The sequence below is a fragment of the Micropterus dolomieu genome, linkage group LG01, assembly GCF_021292245.1.
Source record: "Micropterus dolomieu isolate WLL.071019.BEF.003 ecotype Adirondacks linkage group LG01, ASM2129224v1, whole genome shotgun sequence".
Taxonomy (NCBI): Eukaryota; Metazoa; Chordata; class Actinopteri; order Centrarchiformes; family Centrarchidae; genus Micropterus; species Micropterus dolomieu.
This window is the reverse complement of record NC_060150.1, coordinates 6550485-6571629: the sequence shown is the minus strand read 5'-3', so window position 1 is coordinate 6571629 and position 21145 is coordinate 6550485. Positions and strand designations below refer to the sequence as shown.

The 21145-nt window shown below is 40.0% G+C and overlaps 1 protein-coding gene across 1 annotated transcript in view; it reads left to right on the top strand.

Annotated features, from left to right (window-relative positions):
- The first annotated feature begins 5008 nt into the window (after positions 1-5008).
- ubr5 (ubiquitin protein ligase E3 component n-recognin 5) overlaps positions 5009-21145 on the top strand; it is a 35298-nt gene continuing 19161 nt past the window's right edge. Inside the window, exons 1-22 of the mRNA XM_046055419.1 lie at positions 5009-5234; positions 8283-8327; positions 8459-8540; positions 9274-9350; positions 11416-11535; positions 12160-12439; positions 12614-12773; positions 13093-13242; positions 14102-14295; positions 14473-14589; positions 14762-14872; positions 15036-15190; positions 15626-15743; positions 15932-16116; positions 16286-16395; positions 16846-16958; positions 17110-17256; positions 17372-17483; positions 17599-17753; positions 17855-18052; positions 18333-18543; positions 20183-20309. Of these exons, the coding sequence (XP_045911375.1) occupies positions 5173-5234; positions 8283-8327; positions 8459-8540; positions 9274-9350; positions 11416-11535; positions 12160-12439; positions 12614-12773; positions 13093-13242; positions 14102-14295; positions 14473-14589; positions 14762-14872; positions 15036-15190; positions 15626-15743; positions 15932-16116; positions 16286-16395; positions 16846-16958; positions 17110-17256; positions 17372-17483; positions 17599-17753; positions 17855-18052; positions 18333-18543; positions 20183-20309 (3029 nt within the window). The 5' untranslated portion in view covers positions 5009-5172. The remainder of the gene's footprint in view (positions 5235-8282; positions 8328-8458; positions 8541-9273; positions 9351-11415; positions 11536-12159; positions 12440-12613; positions 12774-13092; positions 13243-14101; positions 14296-14472; positions 14590-14761; positions 14873-15035; positions 15191-15625; positions 15744-15931; positions 16117-16285; positions 16396-16845; positions 16959-17109; positions 17257-17371; positions 17484-17598; positions 17754-17854; positions 18053-18332; positions 18544-20182; positions 20310-21145) is intronic.

Genomic DNA, 21145 nt, shown 5'->3' with positions numbered 1-21145 from the left:
AATTGAGGAGACGAAAGATAAAAGAGATTTCACATGACTTTTAATCAAGAATGTACAGATTTTTACATGTACATTCCTCCCACGGGCAGTTCAAAACCAGAATATCTCATAGATCTCCAATATGCTAGCTGGAGCTCACGTTTCTCACTGAACAACAGAAAGTAGGAAAGTGGAAGTTCTGTAAGAGGAAATGAAAGAGAAGAGGAGGCTTTACAGCTGTTCATTTGTGTGTTTATTATAAAATTGGTTAAGACTACACTTCATCACTTCAAGCTACACTTTTTATTAAATTTTTTCTAAAAATTAGGCACTTTAATTTAGTTTACTTAAATTTAGAATTTATTATTTGAATAGTTATTATTTATTATCCTTCCAGTTTGATGTGAAAACTGACTGAAATATTATTTGATTTGACAGTCCGTTGTTGACTAAAAACATGTGTTGATACAACTATAGGTTATAGTACTGAATGATAACGCAAGTTAGTCGTTTTGATGTTCCGGACCTTTGCTTCGGGAAATTTTCTCTAACTGGACCTCTTTGAAATCTAATTGAATACCCCTGTTCTATGGCAAGTGTTTGCAAAAATTGCCTATTTACACTTCGTGCAGACACAGAGCAACATAAGCATGTGGAGTTATGTTTCTGGCAACTTGGAAGATCTGAACCAAAACAATGATCCAAAATAGACCATAAGGCTCTGCTCCCTATCAACTTCTGAGTTGGGTGTAATCTCTGTGGGTTCGTCACTACTAGCAACGCCTTTGACGTCAGACAAAGTTACTTAATCTATTGTCTTTATAAAAATATACGTTTGTGCAGCTTTAAACTGAAACATATTGCAGAACTGTCTTTAATGTGTTGATTTATTTGTGTTTATTTTGATATGACCTCTGTAATAATGGTTGTGGCTCAGTCTTTTATTTATCTTTACATTCAGAGTGAGAGGTTGTCCTGGTCTTAGGCCAATCAGGTTGCTCTAGTTTTATAAGCATGACGAAATGGGGACCCAGATTATTGGCCAGTTTTAATAGTTACAATGGCCATGCTCTTTTGAGCAAAACTTTACAACATCCCCCCATATTGTGCAATGTACAAATGTATTTTGTTAGAATCTAGTCCCAGCATTGCCCCAGATGTTGTAACTTCCAATACAACATCAGCAAATATGCAAGTGATGTTGAATGGCAAGAAAGACAAGGCTGACAAGGAGTCACTGTTCTCATTTGGTGTTAGAGAAATGGATGCTTGTCTCTCTAGTAAAAGCCTCTTAGAAGATAGTGGAACAGCTCATTACTTCTTGTTATTTCTCATGTCCATGCAGGCCAGCGTAATGCCAGCATAATGCCCTTTAAGCTGTGCAGCATCTATGACTGGGTGTTTGGAACAGAGGGGATTGTGCGCGAGAACTGGACTGACCTGTTGCTAACAGGCAGAGTTACCCCCTCATGGTCAATCCTGCCCCGGGCCGGTAACGATATGTCACAGCCAGCACTAAGAGGAGTTATTTTAAAGTCTTACTCTCCAGCCAGCGATCGTCTTACCTCACTGGGAATAACTTCTGTTTGGGGCCTGAGTGACAGGAGCTGGTGCTGATAGACTGATCTTTGAATGAATGTGGAAGATGGCTCAATACATGAAAGTAAGACTTTATCCATGTAAAAGGCTTATTTTAATTAAACTACTATGAATGAATTTACTTATTTTCTAAAGCTGCAAATCCATTAACCTTGCTCTGATGACAGTGCAGTTTCCAGGCTCTGACTTTTTGTACCCGTATTTAACAACACCAGAGGTCATTTGATAACATAGTAGGTTACCCAATACCTAAATATAGCTCCTGGAGATTTCTGGGATTTTGTTTGACTTCACTCTTAAAAATGATTACAGGGCTGTTTGCAGATCAGTGGAACTGGATTCATCAACCTCTGAGTTGAACTCAGTAAGCACAGAGAAAAGGTCCTAAACTTCTGCCTCTGCTGGTTACATGACATGTGGCATTTAGAGCAAAAAGTGAGACTAAATTATCAAAAATACAGTTTTATTCCAAATGATGATTTCTGCAGTATTGGCCATTATTTCAGCTCGTTACTAATGACATCAGCATAATTTGAACCTATTATTGAACAGATGTGCTAAGACACCAATGACAGCCCAGACAAGACTAAAGTTGAAAACAAACTTCGACTGCTTTTTTTTCTACGTACCATTGCACAAATCAGATGATACAGAAAAACACGTCCACACATTTGTTATTTCTAAGATGGATTATTTTAATCTTTTATCTTATATTATTATTATTATTATTATTATTATTATTATTATTCATTATTGGCTCATTATCAAGCGGCTTGAATAAGTCCTTTAAGACCGTCCAGTTGATCCAGAATGCTGCGACACACATGTAATGACAAGAACCAGGAAAAGAGATCATATTAGTTTCTGTAAAATCCAGAATAGAATTTCAAATCCTTCTGCTCACTTACAAAGCCCTTATTGGTAAGGCACAATCCTATCTTAAAGAGCTCATAGTACCTTATTTCTCTGCTAGAACACTGCGCTCACAGAATCTAGGGTTACTTGTGGTTCTTAGAGTCTCCAAATGTAGAATGGGAGCCAGAGCCTTCAGCCATAAAGCTCCTCCCCTGTGGAACCAGTTCCCAGTTTGGGTTCAAGAGGCAGACAGCACCTCCACATTTAAGAGTAAGCATAAGACTTTCCTCTTCGATAAAGCGTGTAGTGAATCATCCCTTAATTACGCTGCTATAGACTGAAGGGAGACTTCCCATGATGCACTGAGCTCCTCTCTCCTCCTCTCCATCTGGATGCACTCTTATCCCATTGATGCATGTTACTAACTCAACGTCTTCCCTCTTCCTTAGGTTTTTGTTGTTGTTTGGTTGTAGGCCGCCTGCTGCCCCCATGTTCCTGCTCAACTCCTGGTGCTGCAATTATTATCATTAGTCTTATCATTACTATTTCTATTCCTATCATCATTATTATTCTTTTTCATTGATATTTGTATTATAACCACTACCATCACTATTATTTTACATCTCTATCTGTTGGGCTACTATGTTCTTTCCTCCTGTGATGCAGGTGGCAGATAAATGAGGAATCTGACCTGAGGCAGTGCAAATGTGTGACATGCTTAATTTTAGATGCCATCTCCTTCAGTAAGAAACCTCTCAGTTTAGGTTCCAGTTGTTAAAGACATTATTTTAATCTTATTTCAGTACATAAATATTTAACAAATGGCCATCCTGGACAGTTACAGAGGTCTAGAGCTATGCACATGTCATAGTCATGTGCATAATGGTTAAGGGCAAAAACTCTGAGGGGCAGTGCAGGAAAGGGACAAATACTTCCTGAGACTAATTATAATCTCATTATGAAAGGTAAACCCTGCCACCTGCTGGTGTAAAAAAAAGCTTTTATTGGATTAAACTGTAGGTGAGAGAGATAAAATCAAAGATTAGGCATTCAAATGTTCACCACACAATTGTGTATACAGCTTTTGATTTGTTTAACAAACTGACCATGGCAAAGGTATTTTTGTGTTATTGTACTAAAAATTACTTGTATAGTGTATATAGCGGAAGAAATACAAAACTCATTCTGGATTATCAGTTTATTTGAGCAATCACATGTCATTGTTTGATCCATGCTGTGCGATGATCTCCTCTGCCCCCACCGCCTTAGTTATGTGTGCCATAACTAGGCCAGTTCCCCCTCTCACATCCACAGCACTACTCAAAGTAGACTTCTCTTTAATCAGTTTTACATTAGGTAAACATTGAGCATACATTTCTCTGTCTCCTGCCTTGTTCTTATTTCTGAACTAGGAGAGCATGTTTGCACCACTGCTGCTTAAATCATTTCCTGAACTTCATAGGGTTGAGATGATGCGGGGAAATAACCTACTAACAAAGTTTTTCGTGAGAGGCAGCCCAACATAAACAGACTCTCAGTTATCTTCCTTTTATAAAGCTCATATGTCATTTGGTTCCGTTTTAAATATAATTCTAGTGTAAGAATAGCAGCATTAAAGAGGGGGTCCCACATGAATTTTTCCATTCCATGATGATGACAATATGCCAAGTATGGCCACGTTCTTCACTTAAGATTTAGTGACGCCATCTTAAATCTTTCCGCAATTTTTAAAAAATAAAATAATAGAACTTATTTTACATAGAGCAGGTCAGGACTACTCTTTATAATATTATTTACAGAGACCAACAATTCACACCAAGCACAATCACTTAATATCGCTATATAAAATAGACTTTTGTTTTAAAACTATCTACATATATTATCTATAAGTATAATAATTGTTTATTCTGTAACTACATAATTTAGGTCTGTGTTTAGGTTAGTGTTACTTATTCTACTAGGCCTTGAAATGGAAAAGCTAATTTGAAATATCTTGCAAAATTGCTTTGAATAGAATAATAATAAATGACACATCAATAAATAATCATGAACAATGTAACCCCTTTGGTTATTCAAATTATATATGTTTTTTAAATCCCTGACTAAGAAGTACAGAATAACTGGAATAATGGTTAAATTGGTGCATTTTCTTTCAAATATATATTATATTTATTACACTGGTCTTTAGCTGCATAAAAAGCATTAATTTTCTTGTTTTTCTTCTGTATTGAGACTCCTGAATGATCAATCAGGTTTATATTTTGATACCTTATTGCCCTAGCTTTTTGTATGGTATTGTCTTAGCTTGCAAAGAGGTAACTTCTTTGGCATTTGTAGTACAGTAATGGACCTGAAATGTACTGCAGGTATCTGAAAATGCAAATAAACAAAGATGCTTTGGCTGAACTGGGAGAGAACAAAGCCTTTGGAGTGTGAAAGTGTAGTATTTTTGATTCCAGTAGTCTTGCCTTTCTTCTTGAGGCCAATCCCGTCCAATTTAACACATTTCCTGTTTGTGCTCGGGGTCCAACCAGCGGAGCGGTTGCATGTGCACTAATCAACACACAGAGAAGAAGCTTGATAGAGTTAAGATGGCGGCATGTGGGTGAGGAGGCTGGGATCTAAACTCGAGGTTTTTCGCCATTAAACGATTCCTATGAATCCTCATATATACAGTAATCGAAAGAATAACAATTTCCTCTTATTTCACACGTGTCTGTGTGATTTTGGATTGACCCCATGACATCTATACACTTCGTGGTTCACCCGTTGCCCGGGACCGAGGATCAGCTCAATGACAGGTATTTTGTTGCGGCCCGTGGAAAATAATATATTTAATCAATATTTATGCGCGGGGTGTGGTAGATAGTATTCGAGGTTGTGTTTACGAACGATGTTGACATTGTCATGCGTGTGCATTGGGGTTTAAATTATTTAAATGACCCCCCCCCCCCCCCCCCAGGGTTGAAACAAGGCCCGGCATCTTGAACAATCCTCGTTAGCCTGCTGCTACCTAAACAGTGCTGGATGCTAACTAGCTAACGTTGACGCTAGCAGGCTGTTTCCTTGGTTCTCTGGGAGGATTGGCTCACAGTCAAAGTTGAGATAGACAATGCGGGTTGGGGGATGGGGAAAAGAGAGGGAAATAAAGCTCGTAAAACACAACGTTGTTGAAAATATAGGATATTCGTGTATAAATTACATATACACACTTTTGACGTGTGTCTGTATTTGTTTTGTGGGCGTCTCGTTGATTATCATGATCAATGAAGTAGCTAACGTCAGCTAACCGATAGCTAGCTGCTAATGCTAGTAAGCGAATTCGCTAACACGCTCTTGACAAAGCCAAATATTTGTGTTTCAACGTCTTTTGTCTCCAGGTGTTTTTGAAAATAAAAATGGCACAATTTGCTTGCTAACGTCGCCGACAATAATTAGCTAATTAAGCTGATTTTTAACATTGCGCACTGAGATAAATGTCTAAAATATGCAGTGAAGCACAGTTAAGTTAGCAACATTGCATTCACATTAATCTTGTTATCGACTTTAGTAAGGGGACAAGACACGGCTTTGAAAGTGTTTATAATCGATGCTGGGTTCCTCAGTGTTCACATGATCATAGAACATTTGATTTCACTGTCACCTAAATACCAAGTGGCCACAGCAGACACGCACAGTTAACTAATGCCAGTAGCACACATTATTGTTGATAGTGACATGCTGCTTGACATGCATCACGCTACGTTTAATTAATTTGATTTCAGAAAGCTCGAATCTGAAAAGATCATTAGTCTGTTGTGTGCGGCCTGCATTTTGGCAGAACATGTGATTTATGATAAACCTATTTATATCATCCATTGAGATTGAACTGATTAATGAGCTGTTCTACTTAAAGACAAAGAGGTTGAGAAGTGTTTTTAGAATGACCTTGAGATTAAGAGTAGATATAGGCTCAGAGTATTTGAACACTTTTTTCAGGTTGGTGTCATGTCGACCTCTGGGGGACAAGCTTTGGTCTGACTGACAGGAATTGTCAGTTTACTCTGCTGGTTATAGATATTATTGGAAAAACCCACTCAAACATCTTGGTGGTATGGACCATCGACTCCTTAAAGAGGAGGCCTTAAGGAGGTCACGGCTGTTTCATCCCCAGGCATGCATGCCATTGCATGCCACAGTCACCATGTGCTGTTGAGTGGCCCCCTCCTCTCTATTCCCCATGGGGAAACTTGCAGTTGTCAAACCAGATAAGTGCTTCTATCTGAAATAAAAAGGCTTGGTCCAGCTTGACTCAATAGAAGCGCTTGCCTGGCATGAACATCCAGTCGGATTTCTTCAACCAAATGCCAGTTGTTTGTTTGACCCAGCGGAGGTCTGCTTAGACACATTAGTTAAGCACAGTCTAATGGCAAATATCATTTCCCTGTAGTGAGATGGATGGTTAATAGGTTTTTGCTTTTCTTTATTGAAGCAGTTTTATTTGTGTCATTTACACTTACCACTGGATGGATGGAGGATGAGATTTCTGCTTTTAGATAACAATGTGATTGCCTTCCAACCCAAAATGCAAATAGGCATTTGTTGACATCCTTTATTTTAAGTTTGAGTGAGGTCATTCATCACAACAGGTGCTTCAGTGCTTCTACACCTTTGTTTAATGACCACATGTGGACGAAACAGTTTGTTGAACTATATATTCCAGATGACAGCATAGGCCAAAGAGGTGGGAGGAGTTGAGAGTTAATTTATGTTAGACAGACGCTAGACAAATATCAGGATACAATACATCTCAGGCCACGTATGCGGTTAAGCATGATCACTAGGCAGGCTGGACACTTGTTTTGCATTATAGTAGCAAGGGGGGAGGAAATGTTTTGGGTGGCAGGGGTTTCATAAGTAAAAGCCACATTAATTTTGTGCATGGACAGTGTTGGGTTACTAGCTGATGCATAGATGAGCATTAAACTCTCTGGATTAATACATCAGCACCAACAGGAGACAGCCTTCTGACAAACAAAAAACAACAAAAAATTACCAGGGGCATTGTAGTGAGAAACATGTAGTGACTAAGCATCATATTCTGTTATTCTGAACTTTGTACAACTCTGGAAATACAGTGTTTTTTTTATTGACTTTCTGGATTATGTTTGAATCAGTGCAGCAACTTGGTCTTTAATGCGATAACAAAGTGTTTTAAATATGCTTCATTTCTACTTGAGCTGACATCTTCTCCATAGCAATAGCCACTGACGGAGAGAAAACATTATTTTAAATTTCCATAACTGATGGCCAGAACAAAATACTTTTGTACAGTTTACTGCTCTATTGAGTTCCTCAGAAGTTTATACTCTGGCATAATCAGTTTCAAGTCAGACTCACTCAGGGCTGTGACCTATGCTCTGATATGCTGTGTGATGATGACTTATGACACAGAACCATATGTCAAAACTAATGTTGAGCACAAAACAATCTTAAGTTGTATACTATTGATATCAAGTCACAAATGGTCTCAATAATGCCCTGTGTAGATTTGTTAATGTCAGATGGATGTTATGCTGAATATGTATTAGTGATTATACAATAAATGCCCTTGGATTATTATGCTTTATCAGATAAATTGAAACTAGGCACATGTGTTGAAGCCATTTGAAATGCGCCTAAATGATCTGTTAGAATAAGATGTTGACTGTTATTTCACTATATGGTGAAATCAATATGATTCACGTGTAATCAGTGGTTCATGTTTCAAAGTTTATTTCTGAGCAACTCAATTTATTAATTGCATTAATTAGGTCTTACTATAATAACGGCTTTTACTTGGATTAATGTAGTGTTCATCTTTTTGTCAGGCTCCGTGAAGTCTCGGAGAAACTCAACAAATACAGTTATAACAGGTATGTTTCTGTCAACATTGTAACTGTAAGCTGCTTTACTTAATTTGCTTAATTGTTGTGAACAGGATCTTGTTGATTATGGTATGACATTGCCTCATTTGTCTTTGTGCTTGTTTTCTTTTCCAATGCAGTCATCCACATCTTAGTCTGTTGGAGCAGGCCACCCTAAAACAGTGTGTTGTCGGTCCAAACCACGCCGGATTTCTCCTTGAGGTAATGCTATAAGACATAACATCATTAGCATTAATCAGACACTTAGGGATCTACAGTGTATGTTTATTGTTTGCTGCCCAACAAAAACAGTTCAGTGTTATGTGAAGATTTCAGTTCAAACTAGGTCACTATTATCGGATGAGCTCTGACTTAAATATAAAAAAAAAAATTATTTTCTTCGTTTTACTTTCTGGTTATGTAGAAATTGGGGACATACACCGGATTTGACAGATTGGATCTGTTGTTTACATGCAGGGCACCACCCCAATTAGGCTAACCCAGTTTGAACAGGGCTTTAGACATACTGAAACGGCATGTAGTAATTGACCTCAGTTTGTTTATTTGAGCTTTGATAGAGATGTCAGCAAACTGGTGCCCGCACGTGGAAGTGTGTTCAGGATGAGGTAAACGGTTATGGCTTCATTGTTTGCACTGCAGTTGTGCATTAAAAATATTACTCACAGTAGCTACTTAATCTTAATGCCTAATCTAATGGTTTTAGGTTTTGATGTGGTTAGAACATTAATCATAACTTTCAGTATACAGCACCAGTGAGATGTATTACCTGGTGTGCATAGACTCAGGTGTTAAAGGCAAACGGTTTTAGTGTTTGGCTTTATGATATGGGTAATTTCAGAAGAAATTTTATGTTTGACTTGATATAGTTTTCAATTCCTAATTTGACTAATTGAAAATGCCATATTAACATAAACCATGAATGCATCTGTTTTAGGATGGACGTGTGTGTAGAATCAGCTTTGCTGTTCAGCCTGATCGCCTGGAGCTCTGCAAACCGGATGGCAGCGATGGGTGAGAGACTTCTTTATGATGGGATCTGTCCCGGAAACATTTCTAGCTTTGGCATTGAGTTGGAAAACAGATTGCTTACGGAGATGTCTAGCACAAGACGCACAGAACACGCTCAGGCTTACTGATGGTGGTTGGTTTGATTTGATTTCAGCATTTGTGCCCTATTTGGCTGAATATGAAGTATTTGGACATGGTTTCATTTCTAGAAGAATGCTGCGTCTCTTTGCTACAAAGATTTCCATTTATCAGGATGTAAACATCTAGCTGAATACATTACAGGTCTATTCCCTTCATTCTGGTTCATGCTTTGTTGGGTTTGTTAAGATTATGGTATCTCCAGGGATTCTCACTGTAGAGAGTTTTTTGACATGCATTCCATCCACACATTTGTTCTGTAATTATAAAAATACACAGACGCCAAACAACTGACAGCAAGACAGTCTCAAAAGTGTTTACTTAATGAAATTAAGTTTTTACTAGCTCCTCTGTTTTGTGTTGGCAGTGAGCACGTTTTTTTTTTTTTTTTTTTTTTTGTGTGTGTGTCAATGTCTCATTGATAGTTGTCGATATCCTGCCAGCAGAACAACATCCAACAGTGAGTTTGCAAGGCCCCTCTAGCTGCTAAATATGCATGTGAATTAGGCTGTAAAAGGCCAAAGAGCACCCTGCTCCAAACTTTTCTGCAGAACACATGTTTTGTTCCCTGCTGCAGACTTGCAAAAGATGAGATGGTTTCAAATTTGAATAGCTTTTCAATCAACAATACTGTGGGTTACTGTGAAGCCTATGGAAAACAGTATGGCAGGTTTGTAAGCTTACTGAACAGGGCCTAATATCCTCTGTGATTTTGAATTGTAACAAAAGTTACACAGATTGCGTTGGCTTGTTGACTGTTGGTTTGAATGCGCTGTCTCTTTATTGAATCAAAATCATTTGAATCCCTGTTTCTGTATTCCTTTGCCTTCCGTTACATTATGGTATTAAATGTGATTGTATTATTTTGTTGGAAAGTATCTAAATTCAGTGTCACTGTAGTCTGTTAAATGAAACACTGACAAATCTGTTTGTCTGTGTTTCATTGAGCTCCCTTACACCAACTGCCTACTTAAAACACATTGGTTAAAGGGATAGTTTGGGTACTTTGAAGTGAGGTTGTATGAGGTACTTATCCATAGTCAGTGTATCACCTACAGTAGACAGCAGTCAGCTCGCCTCGGTTTGGAGAAGCAGAGCGATTTTATTTCTGTGGACAGGGGGCAGAAAAACAAGGTCCCCAGGCTTTACCTTGATGTCATTTTTTTTTTTTTCTTTGGCACTAACCATAGAACTCACACATCCCTACGCATAAGCACATCGTGGATCAGAATTACAGTGGCACAGCCTGGAAAAACACAAGCATGCACCATCTTTGAAATCTTTAGAAACGTGAAGTTTAATTTCAGTCTAATCTTGCAACTTTCTGACGCAAACAGCTGGTCTGAGGAATAATACATTGCATGACGTAGTTGGGCTTATGCATAGAAAATATGTAAATTATATGGTTGGTGCCAAAGAAAAGGGTCAGTCAGGTAACGCAACCGTCCACAGCCGTGCATTGTCTGCTTCCACAAACTGGGGACATGCTGACCGCCGTCTACTGTACATGACAAACTGACTATAGATAAGCACCTCAAACAACCTTACTTCAACATACCCGAACTATCCCTTCTAAGAATATTGCTACTATTTTTGGTTATATGCAGACTGCACCCGATTATAATAAATCTTGAAATAGGAGAAAGCAGCCGCAGCCCCAAAACCCCAAGAACTTTTAACAAAGGAAAGTCTTGAAGGAGGAATGAGTTGCAGCCAATTCAGATTCCCAAGGGTGTTGCCATGCTAGGCTCCAAAATACCCCTCTTGTTTCACAATATAATATTAAAAAGAATCCTGAACCAAGGGGTATAATTTAAGAAATACCTGGGGTAAATTTAGTTTCTGTTAACCCAGGATATAAGAGAAAGTCTTTTGGTCCTGTGTGGGACTTCTGTAGGTTTGTAACTGATCTCCCATCTTTTGTTTCCAGTTCAAAGTTGAGCAGTGGTTCAGGGACAGGAAGGAGCTCCAGGCCAGGCAGGACTAGTGATCCGCCCTGGTTCCTGTCTGGCTCTGACACACTTGGCAGACTGGCAGGCAACCCCCTTGGGTAAGTTCTGGCAGGGTTGACAGAGACAAACGGTCCTGTGAAAGCTCCGTGTTGTCGAGTATAGCATGGATGCTGTTAGGGGTGTATTCCCCACAGGGTTCTTCATTCTGAAGGGAGAACATTTAAGGTGCTCTAAAATGTAATGGAAAAATGTGTTCATCAAATGGCATATACCAAAAAGCATGGCCATGTTAAATGACTGCTAAATTTGCAGTATGCAGTAACTTTTTTTGTGCTTTTTTATTTTTATTATTAACCACTGGGGAATCGACTCCCTCTTCAAAATAAAGTTGTTGTGGGTCCAGATATTGAAGTTGTGAAGAACTGAACGAGCTGCAGAGTAACTCTAGGCTTGCACCCTTACAGTTAAATGTTAAACTGAAATAAAACAATGCTTTAAATATCCAAAATATGTAAATTCATTATACTTTATCAAACTTTTTTCGCTTACAATACCTGATTAAATTGGGAAAATTGCAGAATCTCATCGCACTCATTAGTTAATTTCTTCCGCTGTCACAAAGGCTGAATCTCCACGCGTGTGCGTGTTTTGAGTCTGCTCTGTTAGTCAGATGGTCTTTTTGGCAGTTGTATCTGACCGTGGCCTTGCAATGTATGTAACAGGAGTCGCTGGAGCTCTGGTGTAAATGGAGGCAGTGGAGGAAGTGGAAGTGGAGGAGGTGCAGGGGGAGGTGGAGCAGGAGGTGGCAGCAGTGGAGGAGGAGGGGGCGGAGGTGGAGGCGGCGGTGGAGGGACATCGGGCAGGTCGTCAACAGCAGCTCGCGATTCCCGTCGACAGACCAGGGTGATCCGTACAGGAAGGGATCGTGGCTCGGGCCTTCTAGGTAGCCAGCCTCAGCCTGTCATACCGGCATCTGTCATCCCTGAAGAACTTATTACTCAGGTACAAACTTTTCAGCATGTATAATATTTCCCCCCCACCTTTTCCTTACCAAAAACAAATTGTACAGCTAATAGTGGACATTTACTTTTGTAAACAGACATTTACTTCTGCATTCACAACTGAGCAGCAGTGAAATATGTTTTGAATTTTGTTGTCCTTGTACTTTTCCCCCAGGCCCAGGTAGTCCTTCAGGGGAAGTCCAGGAGTGTGATCATTAGAGAACTCCAGAGGACCAACCTGGATGTCAACCTTGCCGTCAACAACCTGCTGAGTCGGGATGATGAAGATGGAGATGATGGAGATGACACGGCCAGCGAGTCCTACCTCCCTGGAGGTTTGTCCAAAAAAAAAAAAAAGAACAGAAAATGGGGACAGAAAAGACAATGGCTTATATAAAGTGATGTTATTGTGTATTATTTTTTTTTTATGAACAAGAAATCATTTCTATAAGCTATATCACTATTTGATATTGAAGTGGAGACTTAGCAGCAGTTCAACATTATAATACAAATAGACTTGTGTTGAAGAATAATACAGTATTTAAATGATTTCAACTGTGATCATCGTAATTGTCTAGACGACAGTATTTAAAAAGAATAAATGTGTGTTCTTATTTTTCTTAAACTTTTCTTTTGTGCCTTTGTCCCATGCAGAGGACCTGATGTCCCTGTTGGATGCAGACATTCACTCAGCTCATCCCAGTGTGATTATTGATGCTGATGCCATGTTCTCTGAGGACATCAGCTACTTTGGCTACCCCTCTTTTAGACGCTCCTCATTGTCGCGCCTAGGATCCTCCAGAGGTAACTCAACAACTCGCCTCAGACTAGTTCAGGGAAAGCAGGGTGTTAGAGAGGTTTTCGTGGCAACACTGGTGATGGCTTTTGTTTGTGGGGATGGAGCTTTTGAAGCTTATTGAATATAAGACAACACAGTAGACAAGTTGGAAAAGCAAGGCAGCATTTTTTTCCAGTATTTATCTTAAGATTGATTGAAAGAAAAGATCTTGCCAGTAGCTTAACAAGGTTATCTAACAAGCAAAGCAGTTACTTTGACAGAAATTACATCTGTAGGAGTAATATTATAAAAGTAAACATTGTTATTAGAGGAGAAAATATTTTCCTCTTTGCTAAATGTATACTCAGCTGAGATGAAAGTTTTGCATAAATAAATGCACAATTATTTGGCTTGAGCTTGTTTGCTGGGGAAATTTTCTCTTCAGTCTATTGGTAATTTTGGGGTTTGGTGTTAGAGGTTATAAATGTTTGGTGTTGTATGCTGCATGGGTGTAGTACATACTGTGAGCTCTCTGAGAAAGGCCCGCTAGGCCCACCTGTCTTAACAGGGATCCTCTAAGGCAGTCTATCCTAAAACCTTCCTAGGCCACTTTTAGCCCATATGCATGCTTTATTTCTGTCTATCCACTTCCTCTCTTACTTCGCATTTTAACATATGAGCGCATAAAATTACTGACACCAGTATAATTTAGACTCCCACTCAATTTTCAGTACTGAAATTTAGATTTGCATTATAGTGATTCTAAAGAATCTATCTTTCTCTCTCTATTCTTAAAACTATGTTGACGGGTCTTTCCCAGAGAGTGGCTTACTTCTATCCCACTGGTGTGACCTTATTGCATACCAGTTCTCCTTCTTCCCTTAGAGCGCGACTCAGAGCTGTTGCGTGAGCGTGAGTCTGTATTGAGGTTACGCGAGCGCCGGTGGCTGGATGGGGCTTCGTTCGACACAGAGCGAGGCTCCACTAGCCGTGAGGGCGAGCCCAGCTTGGATAAGAAGAGTATTCCTGTCCAGAGCCCTGTCTCCTTGGGAGAGGAGCTCCAGTGGTGGCCTGACAAGGTAATGTCTATTTAAAAAAAAAAAAAAAAAAACAGAAATGCAAACCTTGACTATGACACTTTGATTTATTCAATGTCCTTGACCTTGTCCACTTGTAGCACATTCAATTTATTGGACATTTAGAGTAAAGTTTTGCTTTTATCTGGCATTCATTGAGTTCTCTAATTTTCTTTCCAGGATGGTGTGAAGTTTGTGAGCATTGGAGCCATGTTCTCAGAGCTGGTGGCTGTCAGCTCCAAAGGAGAACTTTATCAGTGGAAGTGGAGCGAACCTGAACCCTACAGGAATGCACAGGTGGAGAATTCAACCTATGTGAATGGAATTACCAAAAAACTGTTCTATATATGTATTTTTCCACTGAAATGTGGTGTGCATCTGTATTGTAGCATGTTTAATGGCTTGAAAGAACTGGTGGTTTATTACTATATCGTCTGTGCTAATACCACTAACTCATTTGTCCCATTAGAATCCTTCTGTTCATCACCCACGTGTATCCTTCCTGGGCCTTTCCAATGAGAAGATCACCTTATTGTCTGCCAATAGCATCAGAGCCACTGTAGCTACAGAGACCAACAAGGTAGATTATAGCTGCTCCACTCCTCAAGAGAACATATGTGCTATGCTGCGGAACCATAAGATTGTGATTAAATAAATGTTTCTGTAGTTACTAATCAGCAATCTTAAAATTACACAATTATTAAAATGTGTTGTTCATTAACTCGTGTGTGTGTGTGGTATAGGTGGCAACCTGGGTGGACGACACACTGAGCACAGTGGCCTCTAAGCTGGAGCACAGTGCTCAGGCTTTCCCTGAGCTGCAAGGGGAACGTATGGTGTCACTGCACTGCTGTGCTCTCTACACGTGTGCACAGCTGGAGAATAGCCTTTACTGGTGGTGAGAAGAAAAAGTCTTTTGTTTTATTTACTTAAACTACATTTAATGGGATTATTATTTACGTTGTATTCACAACACAGGCTATTCTCTTTGTTTGTATAGTACACCTATGTCTGTTAAATTTTGCCTCGCCAGAGTACAGACACCATGTTTAACATGATTTAAGAATTATGAGAGTCTCCAGGAAATTTAAATGCACGTTACACCAAGCAGGTCTTACTTCAGCGAAGATTCAGCTGTATCTTTTTCTACAGTTTTGTGCCAAAATAAGCAATGGGGACCTGTACAGTGTGAATCCTCCTTAAGACCTGACATTTAGCAAGGATCAGAAAGTATCACTTTGATTACACAAAGATTAGAGTGTGAACGGTACACTGCAGAGAAAGCTATGAATGTCTGAAATTGTGACACATAACTGCTTGCGTCTGTCTGTAGGGGTGTTGTGCCTTTTAGTCAACGGAAGAAGATGCTTGAAAAGGCCAGAGCCAAGAACAAAAAGCCAAAGTCCAGCGCTGGCATCTCTTCAATACCCAACATCACCGTAGGAACACAGGTAAGACTTTTGAATTTTCATTGTTTTACTTTTTGTCTGCTCGAGAAATTGTTATCTATTATGACAGAGGTGGACTAATCTCCTCTGCTGTTCTGAGTTTACCATCTTAACGTTTATCATTGTTTTCTTTTTCTCCAAGAGTTAGCCTTTCCCTTAATGTAAAATAAAAGTACCGGTTCCTTCCTAAGGTGTGCTTGAGGAATAACCCCCTCTACCATGCCGGTGCTGTGGCCTTTTCTGTCAATGCTGGTATTCCGAAAGTGGGCGTCCTGTTGGAATCTGTCTGGAACATGAACGACAGTTGCAGGTTCCAGCTGCGCTCACCAGAGAGCCTCAAGAACATGGAGAAGACCACTAAGACCCAGGAAGTCAAGTCAGTATTTTATGTAGGGAAAATAGGGAAAATCATTTTTGGATCTGATTAGTTTTGTTTGTTCATCCACGTTATAAAACATAGACTTTAGACCCTCTAGCTACAGAATGTAGCTATGCTAGATATCATAAGTATAAATTCAACTCACTGTCTTCGTCTCACCCCATAGGACGGAAAGCAAGCCAGAGCTGGTGAAGACTGAGATGGGTCCTCCTCCCTCCCCAGCGTCTACTTGCAGTGATACCTCTTCCATTGCTAGCAGTGCCTCACTGCCCTACAGTATGTCTGCTTCTCTCTTGCTATCTCTCCCTTTTAACCTCTAGCTCTCTCAACAGCACTCAAGTCTTGACTTTCCTCTCTATCCCTCTCTATCTCCTAGGCACAGAACCAATTTCTGCCTCACTCTGTGCTCTCATTAGTCCTTTGACTTTGAAACAGATGGTGCACAGGCTTTTATCAAGTTTTTCCCCTGCCTGTTTTTCTGTGAAGGACGCATGGCCAGCTGTGGCGTATTTGGTTTCCTTTTTACCTCCTCTTATCTTATGACCTATTCACCTAGCTGTGTTTATTAATTTTCCTTAGTCCACATCAAAGTTTTTATCATCTGGTCACCGTTATAGTTTTAATCGGTATGATTTGCCATTCCTTAGTGTAAACAATAACAACATCTGTTATTTCAATATTTTTGTGATCAACGGATTAAAAGTTAGTATGTCCTACTGCTTGCAGAGCGAAGGCGTTCTACCCCGGCTCCCAAAGAGGAAGAGAAGGTGAATGAGGAGCAGTGGCCTCTGAGGGAGGTGGTGTTTGTGGAGGACGTTAAAAATGTCCCAGTGGGAAAGGTGTGTGCATCTGAAATAGTTTGCAAATGTAGTGTCTTGGAAAAATATGTAATGCAGGTGTCTCTGCCTACTCCCAGATCCTGCTATCAATCATTTGTCTCTGATCTGTCTGTTTCTATGCCATGACATGTGTTGCCTTCATATGTCCTAGGTGCTTAAAGTGGATGGCGCGTATGTTGCTGTGAAGTTTCCAGGAACATCAAGCAGCATGAGCAACCAGAACTCTGTTGCTCCCACTGACTCGGACCCATCATCATTATTACAGGACTGCAGGCTCCTCAGAATAGATGAGCTGCAGGTATGGATATAAATGGATCAGTAATGCTTGAGTTAGTGTTTCTGTCCAGGTGTGAGCATCTCTCCTCCTGATGTTCATATTAATGTGTCTTTTGTCTCCAATTTGTTCCTGACAGGTGGTCAAAACTGGTGGGACTCCTAAAGTTCCTGATTGTTTTCAGCGCACACCTAAAAAGCTCTGTATCCCAGAAAAGGCAGAGATTCTAGCAGTGAATGTTGACTCCAAAGGTCGGTCTTTGTCCGTGTTTCTATGTCAGTGTATGCTTCAATAAATAGATTTGTTTGATGTCTTTAGTTTTGTGTAGATTTGTATTCCAACACTTTGTATATATGTTTCTACCAGGAGTCCATGCAGTGCTGAAAACTGGTAACTGGGTAAGGTACTGTATCTTTGACCTGGCCACAGGCAAAGCTGAACAGGAGAACAACTTCCCCACTAGTAACCTGGCCTTCCTGGGGCAGAGTGAGCGCAATGTGGCTATCTTTACTGCAGGACAGGTGAGATAATGTCCCATATAGGTGACATGTTTTGCACATGACATGCTGTAGAGACATATTTTGTATGCCAATCTTAAATGTTATAATTATTTCTCTTCCAGGAATCTCCCATCATTCTCCGAGATGGAAATGGCACAATCTACCCTATGGCCAAAGACTGCATGGGTGGAATTCGAGATCCTGATTGGTTGGACTTGCCACCTATAAACAGCCTGGGAATGGGGGTGCACTCCCTGGCCAATCTCCCCTCTAACTCCACAATTAAAAAGAAAGCTGCTATTATTATAATGGCTGTTGAGGTAAACATGACCTCTTAAAATACATTGTAAAAAAAAGAAAAAAACATTAACTAATTAAGTACATGTGTTTGGTCTTATTTTGTTCCCTTGAAACTTAGTTCTCAGTTGTGCTGTTACCTTGCTAAAAAACACCCCAAGTTTTAGTGTGGTGGTTTCCATCACATGTTTTCTACTCATAAATTTGTCTGAAAGAGCAATGTTGTCTAAGTCAGAGTGAAACATGGAAGATATCCAAATGAGCGATACTAATCAATACTCTCATCATCTTCATATCTTTCAGAAACAGACGCTGATGCAGCATGTCCTGCGCTGTGACTATGAGGCGTGTCGGCAGTACCTGGTGAACCTTGAGCAGGCGTTCTTGTTGGATCAGGGCAGCCAGGCCCTCGGAGCACTTCTGGATCATCGCTGTGATGGAAACCGCAACATTCTCCATGCCGCTGTCTCTGTCTGCTTCCCTGTTAGTAATAAGGAGACCAAAGAAGAAGAAGGTAAGCTGGTGTTTTAAATGGTATGTGATGATCTATCTGAGAGCTACAGTGGATAGAAAAAGTCTACACACCCCTGTTAAAATTCCAGGTTCTTATAATAAAATAATGAGACAAAGAAGAATCATGTCAGAACTTATTCCACCTTTAATGTGACCTATAATGTGAACAATTCAATAGAAAAACAAACTGAAATCTTCGAGGGGGGGAAAATTGAAAAATAAAAACCTTACAATAACCTGGTTGCATATGTGTGCACACCCTCTTATAACTGGGGATGTGGCTGTGTTCAGAATTAACCTTCACATTCAAACTCAGGTTAACTAGAAGTCATTACACACCTGCCATCATTTAAAGTGACTCTGATTAATCACAAATAAAGTTCAGCCGTTCTAGTAGGATTTTTCTGATATTTTCTTAACTGCATCTTCGAGCAAAATCCATTGTCCGCAGAGAGCTTTCAAAGCATCAGACAGATCTCATTGTTGAAAGACATAAGTCCGGAGACGGGTACAAAAGAGTTTCCAAAGCATTAGATATACCATGGAACACAGTGAAGACAGTCATCATCAAGTGGAGAAAATATGGCACAACTGTGACTTTACCAAGAACTGGACATCCCTCCAAAATTGATGAAAAGACGAAAAGAAAACTGGTCAGGGAGGCTTCCAAGAGGCCTACAGCAACATTAGAGGAACTGCAGGAATTTCTGGCAAGTACTGGCTGTGTGGTACATGTGACAACCATTTCCCGTATTCTTCATATGAATGGGCTATGGGGTAGGGTGGCAAGACGGAAGCCTTTTCTTACAAAGAAAAACATCCAAGCACAGCTGAAGTTTGCACAAACAAACATCAAGTCCACCAAAAGCATGTGGGAAAATGTGTTATGGTCTGATGAAACCAAGGTAAAACTTGTTGGCCATAATTCCAAAAGGTATATTTGGCGCAAAAACAACACTGCACATCACCCAAGGAACACCATGCCCACAGTGAAGCATGGTGGTGGCAGCATCAGGCTTTGGGGCTGATTTTTCTTCAGCTGGAATCTGGGGCCTTAGTCAGGGTGGAGGGAATTATGAACAGTTCCAAAAACCAGGCAATTATGACACAAAACCTTCAGGCGTCGGTTAGAAAGATGAAGAGGAAGTTCACCTTTCAGCAAAGAAGAGCTATGTGCCATGCTAATAGACTCCTACCCAAAAAGACTGACTGCTAAAGGTGCTTCAACAAAGTATTAGTCTAAGGGTGTGCACACTTATGCAACCAGGTTATTTCAGGGGTTTTATTTTTCATTTTTCCCCCCTCAAAGATTTCAGTTTGTTTTTCTATTGAATTGTTCACATTATAGGCCACATTAAAGGTGCAAAAGTTCTGAAATGATTTATCTTTGTCTCATTATTTTACATCATAAGAACCTGGCATTTTAACAGGGGTGTGTAGACTTTTTCTGTCCACTGTAGGTCTAAATGCCAAGATAAATCTTTTTAATATCTAAATTCGTTTTTCTTAATTTTCTGATTATAGTCAAATTTATCTTCCCAATCTTGTTCGTTTTGAGTCTGTTCACCTGCATCTGTTTAATTGTGTGCTTGCCAAAGACACTCTTCTCCATGCTAAGTGATCACACTGTTTCATTTCAGAAGCTGAAAGGTCAGAGAGAAACACATTTGCGGAGCGTCTCTCTGCTGTGGAAGCAATTGCCAATGCCATCTCCGTGGTTTCAAGCAACAGTTCTGGGAATAGGACTGGCTCCTCCAGTAGCAGAGGGTAAATAACTAGTTACACTGTTTCTGTGCTGCACACAATATATAAGGGAAAAATAGTCTGTACAGAGAACTCAAAGTGTTATTTGGAGTACACAAGGGTTTGGGTATTTTATCTACTTATTCCAATCCCTTCACCACAAATCTTGTCACCTCTCTGGGATATTCCTTCACTTCCTCCTTGCTCATCTTCCCCCTTCATGGCTAAAGTGACAAGAGTTTCTTTACTAGAGGGGTGACTGTGGTATCTAAGAAAAATATATCTTGGAATCATTTATATGATTGATGTCCCTTACATGATTCCTTCAGTATAAAATGTGAATGTCAGCTCACCTGTGTTTTGTACCCGAGCGACGTTGCTACTTTTAGTGTTAGCTGTATCTAGGAGAGCGCAACACACTGAACACGGTGCGTTCCTTGTTGTTCGCTAGACAAAATTATCCGACCTGTTAAAATGACAGTTAACATGAATTACAGATGCGCCTAGCTAAGCACGCTAGCTAGCGCCACACAAGGCCGTTGGCTCCAACGTCTCATCCAAATATGGTCACGTCCGGTGCCACTGGTTGCAAAAACTCAACATGGCGCCGGCCTATCGGCCAAACTCAAGGCTTCAAACGGCAGTCCACAAACCAACGGGTGACGTCATGATGACTATGTCCACTTCTTATATACAGTGTATGTTGGTAACGTTTCCAGCTTGAAACCGGTTCTCGATACCCAACCCTGGAGCACACAAGGCTCCCTATAAGAAAGAAATAGTTTAGTATCCAAATACAGTGAACAGGTTTTCCAGTAATATTAAAACACAATATTGTTGATCGTAATTTCATTGCCATG